Source organism: Lepidochelys kempii, chromosome 2, assembly GCF_965140265.1.
Source record: "Lepidochelys kempii isolate rLepKem1 chromosome 2, rLepKem1.hap2, whole genome shotgun sequence".
In the NCBI taxonomy this organism is placed as follows: Eukaryota; Metazoa; Chordata; order Testudines; family Cheloniidae; genus Lepidochelys; species Lepidochelys kempii.
Genome location: NC_133257.1, coordinates 138421017 through 138447861, shown reverse-complemented (window position 1 = coordinate 138447861; position 26845 = coordinate 138421017). Strand labels below are relative to the sequence as shown.

General features: G+C 44.2%; 1 protein-coding gene across 9 annotated transcripts in view; it reads right to left on the bottom strand.

The window, feature by feature from the left end:
- DNAH5 (dynein axonemal heavy chain 5) overlaps positions 1 to 25562 on the bottom strand; it is a 313949-nt gene extending 288387 nt beyond the window's left edge. For 7 of the 9 annotated variants that reach the window (XR_012157381.1, XM_073332322.1, XM_073332321.1 and 4 more), the window contains exons 1-2: positions 25144 to 25562; positions 21920 to 22021 (exon numbers count right to left, since the gene is read on the bottom strand). Coding sequence is in view for 8 of the 9 variants with exons in the window: in XM_073332322.1 (XP_073188423.1) it covers positions 21920 to 22021; positions 25144 to 25443 (402 nt within the window). In the remaining variant the exon portion in view is untranslated. The remainder of the gene's footprint in view (positions 1 to 21919; positions 22022 to 25143) is intronic. The other 2 variants (XM_073332324.1, XM_073332327.1) reach the window with 1 other exon arrangement.
- Between the last annotated feature and the right edge of the window lie 1283 nt (positions 25563 to 26845).

The window sequence follows — 26845 nt, the reverse complement described above, 5'->3', positions numbered from 1 at the left end:
CATCAGTTTACCTATAAACAAATGTAGTGTTCTCCCTGGAACCATTGTATTTTCTCTACAAAAATCCCTACTCACCCTCCAGTCAGTGTTCTGATGCTTAGGCTCAAACTCTGCATCAGTTCCACTGGGACTCCATCATCACCTGACTGATCATGCTGGGGGCTCTGCCAGTCTCCTAGCTTCAGGACCCTGAGCTGCTACCATCACCTGGGAACCTCGACCAGTTCACGCTTCTTGGAGTGGTGAGAGCTTCTCTCTCGCTATCTCTCTGTGTGTTTTCCTTTCTGCCTCAGGTATTACCCCTTAATGATGGATGTTTTGTTGGTTTAGTCTCTCCTTGTATGGTTATCATTATTATTCAATAAATAACCCTTATGGTTAAGTTGGGTGTTTCTCTCTCGCTCTCTGAATTTTACTCGTTTGTGTCTTTAGCGTCTCCCATTTACTCTTCAGCAACGCTTCTTTTACCTAAGCTAACAGATCCCTGTAGTGCCCAAAAATACTGTGGGGTTTGCTCATCAAGTTGGTTACTACCAGTACGATTATAACGTGAAAGTGGGATAGGGATGTGCTGAACTTGGGGCACATAAATCGGGGGCAGCGGAGAGTGCTGCTCAGCTCAGCCCATTGAGACCAAGAGCGCATAAGGGTACCAGATTGAAAAGTGCTGCTTGACCCAGCTCACTGAGCACAAGGACATATGAGGGGGTCACCTGAAGAGTGCTGATTGACCCAGTCCACTCAGACTTGCTCTGCTAGTGTGTGTGTGTGTGCGCGTGCACAGGTCCATCTAGTTCTAGGGCTGGAGGAACCCAGCCCCCTGGAACCCTAGGGCCTTCAGCATAGCTCCATTGGGAGGGGACTTGCAGAAGAAAGGAGGAGAACTCCATATGAACACACAAGTGACATAAGCAGCACATTAATAGACTTACAGCACACACACACACCCCCGAAGAGTAACCCGAATAAATGAACATACCCCAAAGTAACGGGCACATCTGGTAACAACCCCCACCCCCACTCCTTGTCCCCTGACTACCCCCTCCCGGGACCCCCCACCCCTAACCCACTCCCCCAGGACCCCACTCCCTATCCAACCCCTCCCCCAGCTCCTTGTCCCCTGACTGCCCTGACCCCTTTCCACACCCCCACCCCCTGACAGGCCTCCCGAGACTCTCGACACATCCAACCCCCCCCACACACACACACTCCTTGTCCCCTGACCGCCTCCTCCTGGGGCCCCCATCCCTAACCGCCCCCCAAGGACTCCACCCCCTATCCAAATCCCCACTCCCTGTCCCCCTGCCCCTCCCGGGACCCCCGACCCCCCGGGACCCCACCCCCTATCCAACTCCCCCTGCACCCTGTCTCCTGACCACTATTAGAAAAGGCCATGCAACCCTATCAAAGATTTTCTCTCTGCATCAACAGGTAAGTCTTTGGAGGGAACACCTGAGCCTACTGGATCAAGTGAGTGATTTTTCTCGCATTATCAGCAGCCAATCTTCCTTTAATGAAACCAACCTGATCTGTGTGTATAATTGATGGCATAATGGTGTTCAGTCATGTCACTAAAATTGTTGCAATTATTTTGCAATCTGTGTTCAATAGCAATATGGGATAGAAATCGTAACAGTTGTAACCATCTTTGTTCTTTAATATTAAAGTAATTAAAGCAATTAAAGCAGTTCTCAGGTCATGAGACATGGTTCCTTTTTGGAATGTTTCAGTAAAGACCTCTGAAAGAAATGAAGATAGCTGATTACAAAACGTTTTGTAGAAATAGGCCAGGAAGTCACCACCCAGGAACCTTGCCAAAATTCATATTTTTTAGAGCCTGTTCCATCTCTTGCATTGTGATAGCTTTGTCCATAACGACACTTGTTCTGAAGTAAGGGTATATTAAAAGATAGGCCTTCAATGAAATGGTCAAATTTATGAGAGTCAGATTGATTGTCTGATTTATATAAAGCTTGACAGAATTGCTTAAAATTGATTATTTATATCTATTGGTTCAAGGATGAAAGAAATGTTGTTGGCTAGTTCCATCTTAAGTCTTCTGGCAAATAGTTCACCTGCTTTATCTCCCCATTCATAATATCTTTGTTTGACCCTATTGAATGCAAATTTGACTTGACTGGATAAGCATTCATTACATTTATATTTAGAGTTGATTAGAGAACATAGGTTGTTTTCACTATTTGGATCGTCTTGTGTGTTCTCAGCAACTCATCTATTCCCTTGTCTAGAGAGTCTAACCTGAGACTCTCTGTTCTTTTGGGAGGCATACTTTATGCATTCACCCCTTATAGTAGCTTTCAGAGCTCCCGGTAAAATGGTATCTGAGACAACTCAGTGCTTATTTTTCTGTATAAAGTTAGAGATGACTGAATCAACAGTGGAACAAAACTTTCAGTCCTTTAATAGCTGAGGGTTCAGCTTCCACCTAGAATATTTTAATTATGTGTAACCAGCGTCTATAGTAAGTATAATTAACGTTTTTGAGTTGAAACAGCCTTCATGAAGAAGGCATCTTCCTTCAGGATCAGACCAAGATTCTATACATTGAAAAGTTACACTGTGTCTCTGCTCTTTGAATTCAATGATGAATGGTACTCACAAATAGAATCAAGAAGATGTGGGTAGGTGCAACTATTTCTCCTAGATGAGTTTCCTGCAATAAAGCTACTTGGCACTTTTTTGATCTGAGGTGTCTCAAGATTTTAATTCTTTTGGAAGGTTGATTAAATCCCCTCACACTCCAGGAGCACACACTAAAAAAATTCATGGCAAAATTTTAAAAGATATATAACCTTAAGGTACATATTTTCCCATTGATATTATGAAACCACATCTCTAGGATATGATCTGGATTTTTACATATTAGATACTGCTTAGTTTTGAATGAATTTATGCCTTCAATTGAGCCTCTAAGGGTGTCAGCTATACAAAAACATCTGTAGTTAATATCATGTATCTTCCAAAGTATATTTGTCACAGCAAACAAAAAAAAATTAACAGACTTAAAACAAGCCAGTGTGGTCATGTTCAAATTCCTGATGGCTTCAGTTTCATCCACTCCTCCCCTCACTATATTTATACAATAATAGTCTAAACATCTCTAATTACAAATATATTTTAAGTCCATATTATAGACTACCCGGTGGTATTCCTCTGTAAATACCACTGAGTAGTCTATAATATGCAGGGCTTAAATTCTCAGGAATTAGTTCCCGGAGCCCCATCCACCCGCCCTCATTCAGGGCTCCAGACTTCAGCTGTGGGGCGGGGCATGCTGGGACTCTGGTGGGTTTGAAAATATTTACCGGCACTGCGCTCCAGTGAACACCAGCTGAATTTAAGCCTTGATAATATGTAGAATATACCTACAGAAGATTGTATATATACATACACATATGTATAGGCATAATGCATATATACAGACTCAACACCTACAAATTTACAATTGTTTTGATAAATCAAATATAAATTTGTACAAAATCTTAATATGAAAATATAAAAAATCATATTCATAGTATGTCAAATGCCCTACACAAGCTGAATAACTAGTGCTATTCAAGGTTTAGGTTATAGTCTATTTTATATGTCAGGAGTATGGACTGCTCCAAGGGATACAATCCATCAGAGGCAGAGCTAGGGACAAGATTCTGTCTAGCAGTGCAACCTGGGATGATTAGTGCCGTTAATACTTTAGTCAGTAGATGGCGCTATAAACCCCATTTTAGTGTTCAACTATTATTCTGTGCATTGCAGAGCTATACAGTTGTTGTTATTGCTCAATTCCAAGGGAGATCAACAGAAGAGTTCAGCCTAACTGGTTATTTGTTAGGAGTTGGAAGATTATATAAGTGAACACTGCCATATCTATAAGGATATATAGGAAAACAAATTGATCTTTAAAATTGTTGAGGTATGCTTTTATGATAAAAAAAATAATTCTATTTTTGGTAAAATCTGGTCTCAGTCTTTCAAGAGTCTGCCAAGCTTCAGAGGGGGTTTTGCAAAATCTTGTGGAGGCTGCTAAATCCATAATGAAAGGTGGATGGGTATTTAATGCTGTACCTAACACTGATCCGCCTTAGGATTTCCTTTATGTTCATCTCAGTTAAGAAGTCAGGAAATAGAGAAATTTTGTGGCCTTTGTACATAAAGATTTCAGCTTTTCTGGCAGTGTTCATTAACATTACTTTATCATTGAACTTCAGGAGCCTGAAGATGATGGGTCTGGGTTTACCAGACTCCTCCCTTCTCGTACAAAGCATTCCATGAGCCTTTCACTATCTAATGGAGGTAGCTGGGGTAACATTTAAGTACGTCAGGGAGCAGCTTCTGAACAAAGCAGAACACTTTCAAAAGACGAGCCGGGGAGCTTAAATTCATAACTCTGCTAGACACTGAAAATCATAGAATGAACAGAGACACTAGATTTATAGCTAATCACAACAATCTCTAACCCACTAAACCCCTCTTTGTCCTAAAACGGAAGAGGTGTTAACGGGCCACTCTATCTTGAATGGTCCCTTCGAACAGTGTTTCTCCATGACCAACCGGCCGGCCGAGGTGCTGGAACCATTTTTTCCTGGAGGTGTTGAGAGCCATTGAACCTAACTGTAAACCCTGTATACAATGGAAACCACTTCAAGCCAAGGTGTGTGACAGCACCCACACACACACACCTGTAGCCCCAGCACCTATATCAGTCTGTGGACCAGCGCCAAGTCCCTGAGATATCCCCGACAGTTTAGGAAGGCAGCAAGTCAGTCTCTGGTATCAAAAAGATTGAGAAACATGGCCTTAAAATATGTGTTAACTACTTTTGCTAAACAATTTGTTCCACCTTGCATTTAACTGTGATACTTGGAGTACCTTTCCCAGACCTGAAGAAGAGCTCTGTGTTACTCAAAAGCTTGTCTCTCTCATCAACCAAAGTTTGTCCAATAAAAGGTATTAACTCACACATCTTGTCTCTCTAATATCCTCTCTAATATCCTGGGACCAACATGGCTACAACTACACTGCATATAAGAAGTCTTTAGCACTGATGGGACTTTTCACCCCAAATCCTGTTATTTAAGAACAAAAACTAAGGCACACAACAGCCCTGCAAGAATAGCATACATCTTAGGGTTTGTCTTCATGTACAGCACTGAAGCTGCGCCACTGTAGCAGGTTAGTGAAAATGCCACTACACCAACAGGAGAGCTTCTCCAGTTGGCGTAGTTAATCCACCTCCCCAAGAGGCGGTAGCTATGTAGACAGGAGAAGCCCTCCCGTTGATATAGCGCTGTCTACAGCGAGGGTTAGGTCAGTATAAGTCGCTCAGGAGTGTGCATTTTTCATACCCATAGTTATACCAATATAAGTCTGTAGTGTAGATCTGGCCTTAGTCTACAGAGGATATGAACAAGGCAAAGATTAGATATAGATAGGCCAGTCAGATGCTCCCAGTGGCTTCCTAAAACTCTGAAGTCTTTTCATTAACCTAAGGAAAAGGAAGGCTGTTTCTCAAACTTAATATGAATGAGTTAATATGGGACAAATTTTGCCAAGCTTACTCAATGGTAAATGCACAAGGAATAAGTTACCGTTCATTGACCATCAACTTCACAAGAATGCAGAGCCAGGTTCTCTTTACAATTAGAATCACAGAATCATAGAATAACAGAGTTGGAAGGGACCTCTGGAGGCCATCTAGTCCAACCCCCTGCCCAGAGCAGGACCAATCCCAACTAAATCATCCCAGCCAGGGCTTTGTCAAGACTGACCTTAAAAACTTCTAAGGAAGGGGATTCCACCACCTCCCTTGGTAACGCATTCCAGTGTTTCACCACCCTCCTAGTGAAAAAGTTTTTCCTAATATCCAACCTAAACCTCCCCCACTGCAACTTGAGACCATTACTCCTTGTCCTGTCATCTGCTATCACTGAGAATAGTCTAGATCCATCCTCTTTGCATCCACCTTTCAGGTAGTTAAAAACAGCTATCAAATCCCCCCTCATTCTTCTCTTCCGTAGACTAAACAATCCCAGTTCCCTCAGCCTCTCCTCAGAAGTCATGTGTTCCAGTCCCCTAATCATTTTTGTTGCCCTTCGCTGGACTCTCTCCAATTTATCCACATCTTTCTTGTAGTGTGGGGCCCAAAACTGGACACAATACTCCAGATGAGGCCTCACCAATGTTGAATAGAGGGAAACGATCACGTCCCTCGATCTGCTGGCAATGCCCCTACTTATACACCCCAAAATGCCATTGGCCTTCTTGGCAACAAGGGCACACTGTTGACTCATATCCAGCTTCTCGTCCACTGTCACCCCTAGGTCCTTCTCTGCAGAACTGCTGCCTAGCCATTCAGTCCCTAGTCTGTAGCGGTGCATTGGATTCTTCCGTCCTAAGTGCAGGACTCTGCACTTGTCCTTGTTGAACCTCATCAGATTTCTTTTGGCCCAATCCTCCAATTTGTCTAGGTCCCTCTGTATCCTATCCCTATCCTCCAGTGTATCTACCACTCCTCCTAGTTTAGTGTCATCCACAAACTTGCTGAGGGTGCAATCCACACCATCCTCCAGATCATTTATGAAGATATTGAACAAAACCGACCAGAGGACCGACCCTTGGGGCACTCCGCTAGATACTGGCTGCCAACTAGACATGGAGCCATTGATCACTATCCGTTGAGCCCGACCATCTAGCCAACTTTCTACCCACCTTGTAGTGCATCCATCCAGCCCATACTTCTTTAACTTGCTGACAAGAATACTGTGGGAGACGGTGTCAAAAGCTTTGCTAAAGACGAGGAATAACATGTCCACTGCTTTTCCTTCATCCACAGAACCAGTTATCTCATCATAGAAGGCAATTAGATTAGTCAGGCATGACTTTCCCTTGGTGAATCCATGCTGACTGTTCCTGATCACTTTCCTCTCGTCTAAGTGCTTCAGAATTGATTCCTTGAGGACATGCTCCACGATTTTTCCGGGGACTGAGGTGAGGCTGACCGGCCTGTAGTTCCCAGGATCATCCTTCTTCCCTTTTTTAAAGATGGGCACTACATTAGCCTTTTTCCAATCTTCTGGGACTTCCCCCGATTGCCATGAGTTTTCAAAGATAATGGCCAATGGCTCTGCCATCACATCCGCCAATTCCTTTAGCACTCTCGGATGCAACGCATCTGGCCCCATGGACTTGTGCACGTCCAGTTTTTCTAAACAGTCCCAAACCACTTCTTCCTTCACAGAGGGCTGGCCACCTCCTCCCCATGCTGTGCTGCCCAGTGCAGTAGTCTGGGAGCTGACCTTGTTCGTGAAGACAGAGGCAAAAAAAGCATTGAGTACATTAGCTTTTTCCACATCCTCTGTCACTAGGTTGTTTCTGTAGCACTCTTGTCCATCTCCAACAACCTCTGAGAACTGTAATTCTCTTCAGCAACATAACAGAGAGAAACAAAACAAAACAAAAATCCATATTTGGAAAAAGAAAACATTTATGTTTTGCAGCTCCTAAGGATTGCAGCATTGGAGTTGAAGCAAGGAACAAAAGCTGATTTTGGGGTCTTGGAAACAGACAGGTCAAGAATTCTCGCCTGAGCAGAAATGGCAATTTAAATCAATGTGTGTGGGGGAAGGTTATTGCCCCACCTCATTCCAAAGAAACTATTATCTCCTGCCTCTGGTTTCATCAGACGACACTAACCAATTTCCACAAAAAACCCTCCCAGTCTAAACTGTTACTTCAGACTCCTTCCCAGATGACACTATACAAACCCTTTTGCTTCCTGAAATCTACTTCCCTTGAATCAAACCAGGAAAAGGTCAGCCACATGATCCACTTAAGTCTTTTGCCAGTATATGCCTTGCTTTCCAGGGTGCACCAGTCAAAACTACAAGCATATTAGCCACCTTTTGTCCATTTCAGAATTTTCCCTTAACTTAGGATGAGATCTAAGATCTACCTTGCTAATTTAGCAGAAGCCAGAGTTCCCCCTGTGACACAGAGTCCCCTTGGTGGTTCACTACTCTGTGTCAGCAACTCCTGCCAGGCCTGACAAATTCACTACACCTAACACATTGCTGTCAGGCTGTTTGTCCAAAAAGTATCTTGTAAGGTATCAAATGGAAGCCAGTGACAGACTGGTCATTCATATCATTGTGAAATGGATGCATTATTGCTATATGAGGAATTATATTGCTGACAGTATGCTTTAAAGTCTGTAACCAAGTATGGAGAGAAACAAGTTTTCTTCCCAACAGGAGGGAAGGTAATTATCTCCCTGCTGCTAATGTAAATTAAGCACTGGGAAAGCAAGTTGTATTTGTAGGTAAAGTAAACAAGAAAGGCCAGGTTGATGGGAGGAGGGTGAGATGTGAAGTTAGTATGTGAAGACACTGCAGGCAAATACCACAGGAGTGGGAGGTTGTCATGTCTCTTGGTCAAAACAATGACTTTTGGGGAGATATATGGAGAAGCAAAAAAATATTGTTACCCATTAACTGAGGAGACCCCGGGCAGGGCATGTCAGAAATCATGAGAATCTGGATCCTGATTTGACTGAAAATTAGCCAGCTCTAAAGAAAAACTCTGAGGGTGAGAAAACTGCTTCAGCCAAAGGATTATAGTTTGCTAAAGTTATATTTAGTCTCTTAGAAGCGAGTTATACTTTTGTTTTATTTGTAACCAATTCTGTTTTCACTGTCCTTACTCAATATCACTTAAAACTCTATCTTTATTAATAAACTTCTCTTTGTTTTATCATAAGGAGATCTTAGTACTGTATACTTAGTGGTATCAAACAAGCTGGTGTGCACAGTGCCTCTTTGGAGACACCAAACTTTATCATTCCTATGAGTGTTCAGTAACAGGGCCTGGATGCTCCAAAGTAAAGCTCTTCTAGAGGGCTTAGGAACGGCGGTGCACCAAGTGTTACCTGGAAAGCAAAGTAAGGGAGATAAGTTCTGAGATATTTGTCTGGGATGGCTAACAGACTAGGGTGACAGAGTTATCCCCCAGTTTAGCACCACCAAATTTCTCTCTTGCTGAGGCAGATTGGTTACACAGTGACCTATTGTTTGGGTACCCCGGAAAAGTGTCAAACCTCCCTTAACTACTCTAGTATAGGTTCAGGTTATTTTGAGTGTGGTATACATAGCCACAGCATCCTCCAACATTCAACTCTAGACTCATCTCTTCTATTAAGTAGTCATCTTCTTTAACAATGCTGCCCACCACACATACATTAAGAAACTATTTCACTTATGGCTAATTTTTCCTATTAATAATTGTTACAGTACTGTTTAAGGCCCATATACACCATATACTGCAAACAAGAATTGCTCCATAGCAAGGCGATGCTAGCCCAGGTATTAAAAGAAGCCTTATAAGTTGTGTACCTTAAGTATAAGCTCAAATAAGGAATCTGCTATAGTCCGTAATAGTACCTCATCTCCAAACATATGCAGAAAGGGAACAGTTTTGTAAATGTTTCCAGTATATAACCGCCCACACAAATATACAGTATTATGGTCAACAAGGGTCGATTTAGTATTTCAGTAGCTGAAGTAAGTTATGCATGTAAGCAAGATTCTCCATCATTAATTAAAGGTTTTATGTCTTCCTGCAATTTTCTAGTTTTAAAAGATGTACCCAGAGATCTTACCATTGTTGTGAGGTTTTGGCATGCTAGAATATATGACCGAGTCAGAATTGGGGGCTGTCTAGGTATTAGGGCTCAAGTGTCTCAGTACAGGCAAACCAAGGCACAGTGGAAACCAAAGAAAGATCAGTTCAGTAAACTTACTATAGCATCTCAAAATTGTTGCAATTAGCTTAAATCTGACACTAAATGCTTTCAATAACAAGACAGTGCAAAAGGCAGCTGCTTTTTTTTAGGTGAATTAATGAGAAAACAGAAGCCACATTTTCTTCTTATGAGGTCATCTAGTCCAGCCCCCTGCATTAGAGGCAGGACCGTGTATAGCTCAACCGTCCCTGACAGGTGTTTATCTAACTTGTTCATAAAGACCTCCCACGACAGGGATTCCAAATCCACAGCTTCTCTTGGAAGCCTATTCCAGAGCTTAAACTACCCTTATAGTTGGAAAGTTGCTCCCAATATCTAGCCTAAATTTTCCTTGATACACATTAAACCCATTACTTCTTGTCCTACCTTCAGTGGACATGGAGAACAACTAATCACAGTCCTTTTTATAGCAGCCCTTAACATATTTGAAGACTTATAGCCGTGGTTCCCAAACTTGTTCCGCCGCTTCTGCAGGGAAAGCCCCTGGCGGGCCAGGCTGGTTTGTTTACCTGCCGCGTCCGCAGGTTCGGCCTATCGCAGCTCCCACTGGCTGCAGTTCGCTGCTCCAGGCCAATGGGAGCTGCTGGAAGCGGCGGCCAGTATGTCCCTCGGCCCGTGCCACTTCCAGCAGCTCCCATTGCCCTGGCGGAACAAGTTTGGGAACCACTGACTTATAGGTTTCCCTTCAGTCTTCTCTTCTCAGGACTAAACATGCCCAGTTCTTTTAACCTTTCCTCATAGGTCAGGTTTTCGAAGCATTTTATCATTTTTGTTGGCTCTTGTCTGAACTGTCTCCAGTTCATCCACATCTTTTTTAAAGTGAGGCACCCAAAACTGGACACAGTACTCCAGCTGAGGCCTCACTGGTGCTGAGCAGAGGAGTACAATTACCTCCTGGGTCTTACATACATCACTCCTGTAAATACTCCCCAGAATGATATTAGCCTTTTTCACAACCACATACCATTGCCAACTCATTCAGTTTGTGATCCACTGTAACCCCCAAAGCCCTTTCAGTAGTACTACCACCTAGCCAGTTGTAGCCCAACTACAAAATATGTAGTTACCTGCCACAAAGTCAGATATAGAAGAAGCCAAATTGTTAGTTACACAGGAGCTCTACAGAACTATATTCAGACTGTTAATTTGAGGTCTAGAATTCAATTCTGAAAGGACCAGGCCAACCTTGTGAAAAATCAGGATTTAAGTGGTTCAATTCACTACTCAGGGTCAGAGTGTGCCATTGCAGAGGTCTTCTTCTCTACCACCACCTGTTGACCACTTGGGTCCTGCCATGGCCTGGATACATTTTTTGTGGTCCAGCCATCCAACCACGTCACCTTTTAAGTTCGGTCCCCTTCCACAGTACTAAAAGTCCAACTAAACAGCCAAACAAAAATGTTCTTCTGTCCCTTATGAGCTATTCTTCAGCCCGCCTTCTAGGCTCAGCTCTCACCCCTTTAAATCCTTCTAGCTTTGTTATAGGGATCTGACACTCAGGCTGCCTTCCTTGGAATCCCTCTCGACCTAGGATTCACTGATATTCCCCACTCTTTACCCATACTCCCATGGGTCTGCAGAGTTCTTGGCACCTTTTAACTAAGCACTGCTTCCCAGGGCCTTCTCCCTGGAGGCTCTTTTCCTCCTAGCATATTTCCCACTGCTTCCCCTCTCTGAGGACTCTGACAGCTTCTCCAAGGGACCTCCTTGCTTCTTTACAAGCCTCATCTTAGATCCTCCCATGCAAGCCTAATCTGTGCCCTGTAAACTCTCTCCAGCAGGAGGTGCCTCCATCAGGGACTTCTCTCTCTACATGAAGAACTCTGACCCTTTCAGGGCTGGGATCACTTGTTGTAATTAGTCAGTTTAATATCATCTGGGGTAACTGCTGTGTCACAGGCAAGGCTAAGCTTCACTCCCCTTCAAGGGCCAGCCACATTTCCATACCTGTTTGGTGTCCCCTCACTTTTATAAAGGACAGACTTGCATCTTACAAAATATTCATGGAGTCAAAGTTAACCTAAAAGAATTCATCACACATTGCTAGCCAATCAAAACATGGCTTTACACTCACCTCAATAACATTTCTGTCTGTATTTGACACAATAACTTTTGAAAACTGCGTCCAATCAATCCCCAGGTTTCAGAGAATGTTCTAGACATCAGTGGGCAGATCCTTGCTGATTTTGTTGACTAGAAGACTTGAAAACCCCACTGTGGGCCACTGACTTCAAGGTTAGGGTGAATGTTTTGGGGTAAGGGTTAGTGGGCCCCTCACTCCTCTGGCCAGCTCCCTCCCCCACAACCAATCAGTACCCTCTGGATTTTGGTAAGAATTGGAAAAGTCTGATTTCCCCTAAAAATCAGGCACTTCTGGTTTTAACCAAAGTCAATAGTGTCTGTATTGTAGGAGTCAAGGAGAGAGCAACAAAGGCCCAGCTGCACGTACAGCTCAGCTGGCATAAGCCACAAAGTGTACAACCCTTAAGTTAAGTTTCTTGAGTCTTTGTCACATTGTGTCTCAAATTTAGCCCTTGGCTGGTTAAGTGAGTTATTGCTGAACAGAACACAAATACAGCTTTGCATTCCAGAAGCGAGCTTTTTAGCGCCTCTGTTAATGACACTTGCTGTATTATTCCTTGAAGCCTCAATCCCGCCCCCCTTCCCTTCAATCATGCTAGTCATAGCAGATCCTATTTCTTAGCTTCCTAATGTTACCATAGCAATAGGAGGAACTGCTGAGAGACAGAATGATGCAAGATCCAGGATGCTGTCATGTTGATGTGGCAGAACTACAAAGACTGCACTAGCATCTCAGTTGGGCTATATTTAATGCATTCCTGATTTTGGATTCATTATCTGCACCCCAGGCAGAGAAACAAAGGGTATGGCATATGACCATAATGCCAGAGCCATTGTCTTAGCCGTCAAACAAGAAAGCATATGCATGCAGCAACAGTATACGTTTTAGCTGTAAGGCCCAATTAAATACAGCTCCCATTAACTTCAGTAGGAGTGGTGGGCGCTCAGCTTTTTCTAAACATCAGCTACTGGAGTTCCAAGTAACTGTCTACCTTTAGAATGGTACTCCTGGCATCAGGAATGTTTTAAACATTCTGTAACATTTGTGGAAGACTTGAGAAACTTGTAATTGATTGTCCTAGGAGGTTTTAGCAACTCATCTTGCTACTCGTGACTTACAGATGAATGGGTAATGCTATCTAACTCTAAGCTACAGAGGCAGTTCTTTTTAGCCTCAGTATGATGCTTTAAGGCCTTGTTTCAGATGCTTATATCCTCCAGTCTCTAAGTTCCTCTGACTGCTACGGCAATATTTTATGAGGCTGAAAAAAATTGGGTATTGTATTCATGTAGCAGGTCAACTTGCATATAAAATCCACAAGGAAAGTAGAAGGGAATGGAAGGAGAGATGAGAAGCAGGAAGTGAGGTTTGGAGAAAGAAAACATTCGGTCCTAGTAACAGACTCTGGTGAGAAACTGTCCCGCTTAACTCATATGTTTGCTCAGTTTCATCCAGGATGAACTCACTGCTCAACTCCCTCAAGGCTCAAGTGTGGCAAACAATGTGACACACTCAAAACAAGAATAATTATCTATATAATAAACTCACGCTGGGGTTAAGTTTAGCTTCCACAGGAAAGTTGATAATGTCTCAGTAGAAAGCTATATGGACTTGAAGAGTATCACCACATCCCAACATTTTAAGTGCCCCACCATTTAAAAGGCTTTCAATCTCCCTAGCTTCCCTGAGATTGGAAGCCACATTTTCAGTGCCATTCCAGCTTTTATTTCAGAACTCTGAAATACTCCAGACCAAAGCATTTTGTGCCTACAACACTGGTCTTGATAGGTTGCCCATTTCCTTTTGGACACACAAAAGCAGTATGAACACCATGAGTCAGTGGGTAAAATTAGGAGACTGACCAAGCGGCTGCACAAAGAAACCAGAACAGTTAATTATACACAAACCAGACAAACTGTAATGAACACAAGTTGGTTATGGCAGCACAGTTTACTTCCTAATTTTACCAAGGTGCTGAAAACCTGCTGCTCCCATTAACTTCAAAGGCAAGCTGTGTTGGGCACCTGCAACCAGAATCCATCACTCTTTAAAATTCCTGAAGGCGAATATTGCTCCAGAAGCTTAGACATCATTTTTGTGAAGATTGGCCTTGACTTGACCACAATTCAGAGACAGGAAGGGTCCCAAAGTGGAAGGAAATGCTTGTCCGTTGAGCAGTCCCCAAATTCCAGGCCCTATGCTGGCCGTACAGAGGAGGCCCAAACCTCTTAGCTCTCCTTCCACAACCTTGGGGAGGTAGGAATTAACACCAGAATTAAATGCCACATCCATGCATAAAACCAATTTTTGTATCTGGGAAGGGACAAAACATCAAAGAAAGACCATTCAGGAGCTTCTATGGGAGTCATGTATACATCCCCAGCAATAGCACAATCTAACCCATCAGAGTTCAAACTACTCACAGCCTCAGTCCCAAAACAGAGTGCTTCCTTTCTCTTCCCATTCTCACTGATGCTTCAGTTCAGTGTGAGCTTGGAGTGGTGAAACTCGGTTGGTTGGGTTGCCAGGTGTCCTCCATTATGCTGGGCCAGGACCACTCTTCAAATCTGGCTTCAGCTCCACCTAGCCCAGGTCATTCGCCTAGCCTCAGGGACAGGTTATGTTTGTGCGTACTGTCTTCAGAAGCCTCCGCACTAATATATGTTTACTGCCTGTAGCAGGGTGCCATTTTCAGAGCTCCCCCTCATGGCATGAGGTGACCCTGCTTACACCTCATCCTCACTTCCCTCCTGGGTCTCCCAGTAACCTTCCACAGTCCAAAGTATCTCCTGGGGGATCCAACTCTTTGAATCTGTATATATTTTCCATTGGCCCTTTGGGCCCAAACCCTTTCCCTTGGTTAAAGGATCTGACAGCCCTCTTTTGTGCGGCTGTGCTTAACTTCAAGCAGCTTCTCCCAGTTGACCCCTTTGAATTATTCTCATCCATTTCCACCTGGACTGGCAACAATGTCTTTCACACAGAGAACACAAAACTAAACCTCAATAATAAAACTCTTCTTCTCCCAGGCCCTTTTCTCTGCTGGGTGGAAGCTTCCAGCCTTCCTCCTGAACCAGGAGACCAGGTCTCACCACCTCAATCCTTTGTCTCCTAGCCTGGGAACGACCAGCAGACAAACAGGCCTTCCCCTGCTAGTGTCTCTCCTTAACTGGGCTTTAAGCTTCATTTTTTGTTTTACCTGCCCTGTTGTCTAACCATCACTTGACCCTTCCCCTGTAGGTCTAATAGTCCCAAACACCTCTCTGGACCAGCTAGGAACAAGGAGAGCCTTGCCCCTCCCTCTCTACAAAGTTTCTAGTCCTTGGCCCTTAACAATAGCCTGGATTTTCCCACTCCTTACTCCTCCCCCAGACACTAACTATTCCCCAGTACGATCTTCTCTCCCAGTGTCTGTCTTAATTATTCCTTTGACCTTCTTTCACCTGGAATGGCTGACTCCTCTAGCCTTAGAGGCTCAGTACCCCGTTACACTGACCAAGTCTACTGTTTTGTCCCCACTCTGCCCCACACCAGCTCATCACCTCAAACTGAATCAGACGGTCTGCAACTATCCCCCCTGTCCTATTTGAGCAGGGATAAACTCCCACTCTAGAAAGACTTTTCCCTCCTCCACTGAGAAGCGGGCAGGCACGACGAGGTCTAGGGTATATTTCCTTCCAGCCCTCTAGCCAGCCTGGGCTGTGGGACCCAGCTATCATCTTTGCTCATCCCCTAGTCAGGACGTTTATGGGGCAGGGCTGGGCCCTGCACACTGCTGACATGCCTCTGGGGAATGAGGGCTCCACACCAGTTATACCTGCATTTCAACTATCTGAAGACAATCTTGGTAACGAGATTCTGCCATAATTGTAGTTTTAGCACAAAGGCTCACAACACTACTCTTAAGTGCTATAGTTAAGACAGCATTTTCCCAGCTTTTTGAAAGCTAACCCCCTTCCTTAATCCCTACCATGAGTTTAAGGCCTACACATTCGAATGTTTTAACTGAAAATGGAGAATGTGTTTTGGTAAGCAAATTTACTTCAGGATTTCAGCAGGACATCATGATTAAATATCATGAAATATCATGCTTGTCAGTCATTTAGTCTCTGTAAGAACAAAACTAGAGTTTTTTTGGAAAACCACTGTAATTTTTCTGTTCTGACTCTTCAGAAGCAGGTTTACACAATCCCTTGGAAAATGCCATCTCCTTTTCAATAGCATCTAAAAGTCTGTGCAAATAAAATTGTCCATGTCCCTTGCCCTTCTGTTGTAAAAGGTGATATTTCAGTACATTCAGATTCCCCTCTACAAGCCAAGCACCACTGCCAAATTTTGTGTATACAGATACTACTTCTAGAAAACACAAGTGCTAAGATTATTTTGCAAATTAACATTAGTGATCTATGTAATGCTCAGTGTCTAGAGTACATAACTACAACACAAGCAGTGAACTAATTTCATTTCAGTTTAAAACAGGTAATTTTTACCTGTAGGAAATTTTTCTCTATCCCTTAAGGGAACATTTGCCAGTTTGTTTCCACAGCAAAAAAGTAAACGTGTCACATCACTATATATAACTACTACAGTAACTGATGACTGGACAGTAAGTTTCTCTTTCAATAAACTGGAGACAGTTTAAAGAGCTCCAGCTGCTTGAACACCTGCATGTTCTCAAATAATCTTGTGTGAACATGTTGGCTGACACCACTGCATCCCTTCAAATGAGCCAAGTGCATTGCTGGAGACCCAGCGGACAGTCATTAATTCCTTGTACATATCAGGCTTATCTAAGTAGCAAGCAAAATTACATTTATATGTATAATCTAAAGCCTTATTGGTCCTTTCAATAGTTGCCCAAGTGACATTTTACTTGCTCCTTACATTGGCTTCATTTGCATTTCTGCCCCTTCGTTTGCATTGGGTATTTATATGACAAGGCTATTTGAAAAAGTAGCTGCCCATACAGTACATTAGAGCAGCATTTCCCAAACTTGGGACACCGCTTCCTCAGGGAAAGCCCCTGGCAGGCCGAGCCAGTTTGTTTACCTGCCGTGTCTGCAGGTTTGGCCAAACGCGGCTCCCACTGGCCACGGTTCACTGCTGCAAGCCAATAGGGACTGCGGGAAGCGGCGCAGGCCAAGGGATGAACCTTGGGGAAACACTGCATTAGAGAGACATGGTGGATGATGTAATATATTTTATTGACCCAACTTCTGTTGGAGAAAAAGACAAGCTTTCAAGCTACACAGTGCTCTGGAGAAGTTACCCAGAGTATCCAAGCTACACACCAGGTAGAACAGATTGTTTAGCATAACTGGTTAACACATGTTCTAAGGGCCCATTCAAGGTGTGTAGTAGAAAGAGAAAGCCTGAGACATGAGGCCTGGTATGAGGGCTGGGTGTAAAGCCTAAGGCCCAAACTAAAGTCAGGCCCTGTTGATTTAAAGCAAAGTTAGCAAGTTTCAGACTATGAGCAAAAGTCAGGCCCTGTTACAAAGCAGATGCCTGCTTGCAGGTTCACTATCCGACACATGAACTTAACAAGAATAGGGTTGGTGTTACAAAAACACAAGCACGGATAAGTATTCACGTAAACACATTCTGGAAAGATCATGCCAGAACGTCCAGATACAAGGTTATGTTGTAAACACACTCCCCAAAGATGATACATAGAAAAACTGACCCCTCCTAAGGTGACCGATGGAGATATTTTGATCAAACCAACATGTACAAGGTAAATGGCTGTAACTAACTATGTCAGAGGGGAAATATGTAATCTGTTTGTATCAGTGTATATGAGGGGTCACAGAGTGAGTATCTTTGTCCAGCCTAGGGGGAGTGGAAGGTCCTGCCCCTCACTGAGCCAAGTCCATTGTAATGGACATACATGTGTTAGTGTCCTGTACAGTCTATGGGATACTAGAACGTGCTTCATTGAAAATAAACCTGGTTGAGCGCCTTCGCTACTGAACCGAGCCCGTGGTCTCGGGCAGTTCAATTAAAGCCTGCTGTACGGGTTATCTGGCCAGAGCCAGTGCAACATGCAGAGAGAACACACAGGCAGCCAACAATTGACAACAAAGTGAAGTGGCCTATTAACACCCCTGCAGTCACCGGACCAAAAGAGGGGAGAAGAGGTTTAGTGGATTACAGCACTGGTTCTCAGCCTTTCCAGACTACTGTACCCCTTTCAGGAGTCTGATTTGTCTCGCGTACCCCAGCTTTCACCTCACTTAAAAATTACTTGCTTACAAAATCAGACATAAAAATACAAAAAAGTGTCACAGCACACACTTTCTGAAAAATTGCTCACTTTCTCATTTTGTCTGTATGAAATTTTAGTTTGCACTGACTTCGCTAGTGCTTTTTATGTAGCCTGTTGTAAAACTAGGCAAATATATAGATGATTTGATATACCACCTGGAAGACCTCCAGGGGTACATGTACCTTTGACTGAGAACTACTGGGTTACAACTTATTACACTCTAATAAGTCATAGGTGATGGGGTGTACCAGGTGGTCCTACCACACCCAGCCCCAGGAAAGAAGCAGTGAAGGTGTGTCCTCCAGGCCTACCTAGAAAGGCTGCAGGGAAACAGCCAATCAGAGCCCAGCAGGCTCAGGTAAAAGGAGCTGCACGGGGGTGGAGTAGGTTAATTCCTGACTGGGACCCGAAAAGCACAGATAGGGAGCTTGATGCTAGTCACAGGAGCTCAAGAATAAACTCAGAAGGAAGGTTTGGGGGTTCTTGCATTCAGTGAGGTGGGAGAGGAGTTAAGAACCTCAGCCCTGATGTCAGAATGAAGAGAAGGGACTATGTAGGTGTGATATTATCTGATTAAAATATGACCATATAGATCATTGTTGCTACCATTGTTATACAATTGCAACAAAGCTTGTACAAAGTATGTCATGTAAGGTAAGTTATGATTTGCTGAATATGTTTATCTTATTTGTATGCATGTATCATTTAGTATCTGAAGTTATGAATATTGACCTTGTACCTGTATTTCAAACGTTTGCTCCTGTGGTAACACCCACAAACTATTTAGCCAGCACATTGTGAAGGGACTATTCAAGTTGAAGGGCCCATCAAAGAACACTTAACTCACAATAGGCCATGGAAGAAACCTATCCACACCTGATGGACTTTCATGTGTAGCCAATGGGCCATGGAAGAAGCTTATCCCTACCTAATGGACTTTCCTACCAGAATATGGGTAATGGCCACTGCTATGACTCATCCAAGTAGGCACGGACATGTGACTAGATCATCTGGTACTAATCCATCTTGTGCCTGTACTTTTTCATAAACTATGCTAAGGGCTTTGCTTAGAACAATGTGTTTCCCGCCACCTGATAGAAGCTAAAAAAGGCTCTGGAAGTATCTCCATTTTACCTTTTTCCTGCTCTGCTCTCTGGATTATGAATTTATACTAATGGGAGCATTCTAACCAAGGAACTAAGGACATTCCAATCATTTGGAAGCAACCAGAGGCTTAACACGCCAGAAGTTATCACTGCTTCAAGCCTGATCCAAAAACTTTGCAGTTGTTGTAGGTATTTGATTCCTTTAACCGATTTTAACTCTCACCTCTTATCTAATATCTAAAGGTTTATTTATGCTAAAGGATTGGCAATAGGGTGATTATTGGGTAAGAGCTAAGTTATATATGGACCTGGATATGTGGCTGGTCCTTTGGGATCAGAAGAACCCTTTGGTTGATGAAATTGGTTTTAAATAACCACTCATCATTAAGGTTACTGTCTGGGTGTTGAAACAAGGACTTGAATACCTAAAGAGGCTGCAGTTCTGACTTCTTGTTAGCCAGTGGGGTGAGACAGAAGTTTACTTTTGTTGCTGGTTTGGTATATTGTATGGAAGAATAACCACCAGTTTGGAGGTGTATCTGCCCTATTTCTCAGCAGTTTGTCCTGAATCTGGTATTCTCAGTTGTGACCCTTCTTATGGAGGTTTTGTAGCCTGTTCTCGGTACTTGAACCTAGGCCTAAAGGCAATCAAGTCATGTAAATTGTGTGTGGATTAAAAGCCACAGTGTCTCCCTCAACTCTGTGCGAAGAAGCATGAACCAAATGTTAAAACCCAGTCTATTGGGGGGGCTGTATTAAGAGACCAGAAGCCCAAATCTCCACCACATTAGACCCTACACAGGTGTCAATTGTCTATCCAGTGTATTGTTCTGTTTATAAAGCTGGCTTTGAACAGCAACGCTGCCGCCTCCTCAACTGTAGTGCAGCTACTTGCAGGCCTACAAACAATTAAAGCACCAAAATCTCCAGTTCATGGCTCCACCTTCTCACTGAACTGATTAAGAAATAACACACTACAAAATATATTCAGTATTATCTAGTGTGGTGAAAGTGGAATATTCATATGGCTGTCTTTCAAAGCAGATCATATGAAAGTGAAAAGTTGATTTCTAGACAGAAAGGTAGTTGGAAAAAACATTTAAGGGCTTTCTGGCAGAAATCAATGCACATATCCCGCCTACTCTGGCCTCTGCTTTTGACCATTTTACCTTTAATCACTTTTGTAATCTAATTCCCAAGATCACATCTAAGCTTTGAAAGAAATGAGTACTCATTTAGCTCACTGATAAAGCTCTTTTTAACATTCATAACTACTTGGAATGATTTTCTATAAAACTTCTCTGCTGAAATACAGTAAAATAATGTTGCCAAGATCGTATAAATTTCACTCAATCCCAAAGCCCAGGCATCTTAGTCTTGTCACTTCTCAACACTTACCTGGTCAATGATTTCAGTGTTTGATTTTTATTTCCTCTGTTCTAATTGGAGGCTGTGTTTCTGCTTATGTTGCAAGTTCTTTGGGGTAGGGAGTGTTTTTTCTGTGGATGAGTACAATCCTTTCACCATAGGACTGTAGTCCTGATTGGGAACCCTGGACACTACTACAATACCAACAGTGATATGTTTTGGTAGCTAGTTGACTCTGGATAGTCATTTTGGTACAGCAGCAAGTCTCTCATGTACCAAATAATTCAAGAACCACTACTGAAACATTCACAGATATCATAATCAAGTTCAATTTGGCACTTAACAGCAATATGCATTGCCAGACAAAGTGACCTAAATGCATACATGACCTTCAGTTCTGAAAGGCAACTACATTCTGTGGTTTTAATTAGTAAAATTTGGCCCACCTGAAAACTATTATAATTACATCTATTTTAATAAATCTGTTTTTAGAAACTATTTATTTTGCAATGCTTATATAAAAGTAATTCCACACCCCCACAGGTTAGATCTGCTACCACTGAGGCCTTGATTTGAGGATGGCTGTGAATTCTTAAACATATTCAACCACCAGTAGGCCTGGGCACTGAACTGTGTGTAGTTGGTATCTTCAACAGCTTTGCCTGTTACCTTCAGTAATTTCTCATCTCTAGCACCAGTGAGCCATTAGTGTTATAGTATAATATACTGACAAAAGAGGACTCATTTTCCTTCACCCCGCAGCTGCACAACCAGGAGGACTAAGGAAAAGCAAGATAATATACCCCAACATTTGAACAGCACCACAACTTAAAAGGGCAAGTTTAACTGAAAGTAAAGAGATAAAAAGAGGGAAAAAATGACATCTGCCCCCAACCACCAACTGAAGTTAGTGGGTTTGCACAGACTAACTGTGAGAACAGTTTGTGGCAGGTTATACTAGATATTAGACAAATCTTCCAGAGAATATTGGACAGTGGAGAAGTTTTCCGAGTTAAGAAAAGGAAGCCCCTATCACTTGACAGATCTAAAGTTGAGATAGGAGAGACCCTGTAGTGAACCTGCACTTGCAGAGGATGGACTCCATAAACAGATCTGTTTTTATCTGTGACTGTAGACAAACATTAGGTCAACCAGTATTTAGTTGTTTTCTGGCATCCCCCAATCCTTATCTAGTCATGCTTAAGAAAGCAATGTATTAGTAATACTTTTGGACTGCTGAGGTCTCATTGGATGCAGTTGGCCTTATGAACTATCATCACCTTGCTGTTTGATGAAAGGTAGTCATGTGAGTATCCATTAAAAGCCTTAGGCTGTAAATCTTGATATTCATCAGCCTTCCTGATTATACATACTGTTGGGCCCTGGACAAAAGGAAAAGTTAATTGAATTAGTTTAGCCTGAAAGTCTCACTTGAAGTCTAACCATGCAAACTATATAAGTAACTGATTTCAAGGCTTATGTCAACAAAACTAAGGGCCAAGCAACTGCCATGGCAGCAAATAGTCATAAACCTGACCACATCAGCATAAATTTGGAGGCTAATTGATTTTTTTTTTAAGAGCTCCCTGGAGGAGTTGACAGCCTTTTGGATTATCCGATTGTGATAAACCCATATGGATATCTTGTCTTCAATATCTGCCCCTCCGCTTGAGGGTGCTCTCAAGAACCCCTTTCTTCAAGAGTTATTACAATAAGATCTCTGAAGTTATCCTGTTTTAAATGGTTCAACTTCTGGGGATTAAAACCAAGCTGCAGTTACTGAACCTAGCTGACCTTTATAGAGTGGCTTTGTATACAACTGAAGTTCACTGACAATTCATCACAGTACAACTAGTCATATGAACAAGAGGCAGTAGAGAAAGTGATCCAAAATTGTCTGCTCTCATTTATCTTTGTGCCATTGATATCAAGCCAAATCACAGATGACCACCCTCCCTTGCATTGGGTGAGTTAAGGATACTCCTGGACAGTGCCATCTATCTAGGGATAATCCCCACCTTGTGGTCCAAAGAAGTGTGGTGTTGGCATGCTGATGTTGGGGGAGAGGGAATACAGCCTCTTTTGGCAAGGCATGTGAAGTTAGATTTTGTGAGATCTGCTAACCAAAGTAACTAGCAACACAGGAACTGACAGTATCAGATCTCCCAAGCAAAGTGAAAGAAGCCACCCTGCAATAGGCAGTTAAACTTGGATTCGGGGTTGGCTGTTGCATATCTACCACTGCAATGATTAAAATAAAGTTTTGTTATGTCCTACCGTAAGAAAATTGTAAATAGCTTTTTAGGACTTCGGTACTTGGTGATTTTCTTTCATACCCTGCTACACCCTTTTTTTTTTTTTTTTTTTTTTTGGTCTCAATGACATTGTGGTCATGAGTTCCACAGACAAATGCATTGGGTAAAGTAGTATTTTTAGTTACCAATTAGTTGCCTTTTGGTTTTGTTCACTGCCCCCTTGTTCTAACTTTATAGAATCATAGAATATCAGGGTTGGAAGGGACCCCTGAAGGTCATCTAGTCCAACCCCCTGCTCGAAGCAGGACCAATTCCCAGTTAAATCATCCCAGCCAGGGCTTTGTCAAGCCTGACCTTAAAAACCTCTAAGGAAGGAGATTCTACCACCTCCCTAGGTAACTCATTCCAGTGTTTCACCACCCTCTTAGTGAAAAAGTTTTTCCTAATATCCAATCTAAACCTCCCCCACTGCAACTTGAGACCATTACTCCTCATTCTGTCATCTGCTACCATTGAGAACAGTCTAGAGCCATCCTCTTTGGAACCCCCTTTCAGGTAGTTGAAAGCAGCTATCAAATCCCCCCTCATTCTTCTCTTCTGCAGGCTAAACAATCCCAGCTCCCTCAGCCTCTCCTCATAAGTCATGTGTTCTAGACCCCTAATCATTTTTGTTGCCCTTCGCTGGACTCCCTCCAATTTATCCACATCCTTCTTGTAGTGTGGGCCCCAAAACTGGACACAGTACTCCAGATGAGGCCTCACCAATGTCGAATAGAGGGGAATGATCACGTCCCTCGATCTGCTTGCTATGCCCCTACTTATACATCCCAAAATGCCATTGGCCTTCTTGGCAACAAGGGCACACTGCTGACTCATATCCAGCTTCTCGTCCACTGTCACCCCTAGGTCCTTTTCAAATTAGTGCTCTTATTCATCTTTTATTTCTTTATACTTTCCACTGTCAACCCATTAGGTCTCCCTCTTATGTCCCCCTATTCAAAGGGAAGAATCCTAACTTTTTTCTGTGAGGTTTTTCATTCTAATTGTTCCTGTTGCCATACCCCTACCCCCTTTTCTAAGAAGCCATCCTATTTCTTCTGTACTCAGATATACAATAAGCAAAACTACACACTCCAATATTACACTGGTAACTGATTTACAGAACTTAATAGTTTCATGTTTTTTTCCATTCCACTCTTTATATCTATTCCTATGGCATGAAGCTGCCTCCCCCATGGCTGCCGTGTGGTTTCCTGCTGTGCTCTTGCGAGTTCAGCTAAGGTACTCTATCCCTTTGTCTTTTGCACCACCTCCCTTTGCAGATCTATGCTTCCCTGGGCTCCTCTTCCCCTTAAGACTGCCCCTTTTCTTCCAGACAAAGAACACAGGGTTTCTTCCTACAGCTGCCCCTACTGCTCCTAGCACAGGGAAAGGGAGAGGGGGTGTGTGTGTGTATATTACAGCACATGAAAAGATGGGAATTGCAACTGTGTGACCATAGCACAGCTGTTAGGCAGAAAGTCGTGACAAGGGGACACCTACAGGTGCCTGACAATACTTGGAAGGGCCGGTTGGGTTGAATGCCTCTTCTTCCCTTCTCCCCCCAGGGGAAATAGCCTTCTACAGTCAATATACCAGTCTTTAGTTACAGAATTTTATTCTAGTCGTTTCCCTTTGAAAGGCCTGTCAGCCTGGGATCATGACCCAGTGTCAGGGGTCCCAACTCTCTTATCGCCCATGATCCCCATCGAGGGGTTGGAGGCAGATTCCCGATTGCCCGGAAGAGGCTGAAAGCGCCTGTTTGAGGGCACTGCTCGGGTTGCCGTGGCGTGGCATGGGGCTAGCTAGTGTGTGTGTCGATATCTGCTCTCCCCTGGGGGCACGCCTGGGCCCTCGGGGAGGAACCCGAGCCCGCGCTGAGGCGCGCGTGACTGGTGGCCGGATCGAGTCTCTCTCGCTTCCCGCCCCCGAGGACACCGAGCACGCTGCGCCCCCCCCCCCGCCCCGAGCCCCAGAACGCGGCACGCTCCGAGCAGCCGCGCGCGCGCCTTCGCTCGCCCCGCCCATCAATAGCCGGGCCCCGGCCGCAGCGCAGTGACCGCTCTGGCTGGCCCATGTTGCCCAGCGGGCAAAAGGCTCCGCGTTGCTGCCGCCGCCTGCTGCTCTCCCTGGGTGGGGGGGCCGGGAGAGCAGCAGAACCCCTCCCCCACCGCCCCGCTTCGGACCGGAAGAAGCACCGCGCGCCTCACCTGCATTTCTTTGATGTTCTCCACCGGCGCGATGGGCTGGGCGGGTCTGGGGTGGCGATAGCCCGGCTTGGCTTGGGGCTGCGCTCTGCCCGGGGGGGTGGCAGCGCCGCCGGCGGCAACCGCACTACGTTGATCCGCAGCCCCCTTCTCCATCTCCTGCGCCCCCTCCAGCTCCCAGGGGCCCTGAGCGCGGGGCAGCGCCGGGTGCGCTCTCCTCCGCCGGCTTTCAGGCCAGCCCCGCAGACCCTGTTTGCTGCTGCTGTTTCCATGGTGAGGAGGAATCCTTAGACACTCGCTCATGGTCCCCAACAACGGCCTCCTCCCCCGGGGCCATCTGCCCCTGGGCGCAGCTGCTCCGATTCACACAGCCGGCTCGCTCCAGCAATTAAAGAGCATGTGCCCTGCGTTGTCGCTCGTTTTACAGCCAGCCAGCTCTCGCTTTGAATGCCAATGACCTACCTGCGTGCCACAGATTGTCTCAAGAGCAACTTGATCACCACCTAGCCCCAAGTCATAACATTTAGATGCTCAAGACCTGCCAAACCAATCCGTCCCCTTCAACCCTAACAGCTGCCCTGTCAGCATGGGAATGGTCATTCTCCACCACACCTGTTTTTTCCACCTCCTTTTTACTTTCCCAAACAATACAACTTCATCTGGCATTTAAAAGCAGATTTATTTAACTACCCCAGGCCAGAAGTGCATGGGCCAAAGCCCTGCCCGCATCAGTGGGAGCAAAGCCACCTACCTCTCTGCTGGAATTGAGTTGAAAAATCCACAGGGCTAGTTTTATGTTGTATCCCAGTCACCTACACTGGAATGACTCAGGCATGGGATAATTTGTTCCTCTTAACAGCATACTCAGCTATTGCAGCTCCAAGCAACAGGGAACCCTCAGTGCCATTTTACAGTCCCTTCTTGAGTAAATCTTTGAGCTTAGATATTAGTGCATGAAGTGTCAAATATTTCTACCTACTCTGCATCTACTGCTAAGTGTGTGTGGAGCTTGCCCCAGCCCTCTCCAGTGCAGCGACACCAAAGTAAAAGCTGCACTGGCAGTGAAGAAGCAAGTGACCATCACTGTGTAGAAGCTTGCAACACCAGATTGCTACCGATCAGTCGGGAATCAATTTGGAGTTAGAAAATCCACCATAGGGGCTGCTATGATGCAAGTGTGCAGAGCCATTAATCACATGCTGCTATGAAGGACTGAGTGATTTGGGGCAACAAGCGGGACAGTGGATGGTTTTGCACCAGTAGGGTTCTTGAACTGTGTGAGGGGGGGTGATAGATGGCACACACATCCCTATTTTAGCACCCAACCACCTTGCCACAGAGTACATCAACAGAAAGGGCTACGTTTTATGGACATCAATGTGTGATGGTCAGGGAAGGTACATGACACATGCACCTTTAATATCACAGGCCTGTTCAGAAAGCTGCAAGCAGGGACTTTCTTTCCAGACCAGAGGATTACCATTGGGATGTTCAAATGCAAATAGTGATTCTGAGAGACCCAGCCTACCCCTTACTCTTATGGCTTATGAAGTCATTTTCATTTCACAAATGCCAATCGTGTCTCTCACAGGTCAGTGTACATATGGCTGTGATAGTCTGTACTCTCCACCGGGGCATAGTAGTAGGGGTATCGCAGAGGCCCCGGACGCCACTTAGAGAGAGGGAGAGGGAGGGAGTGAGTGTG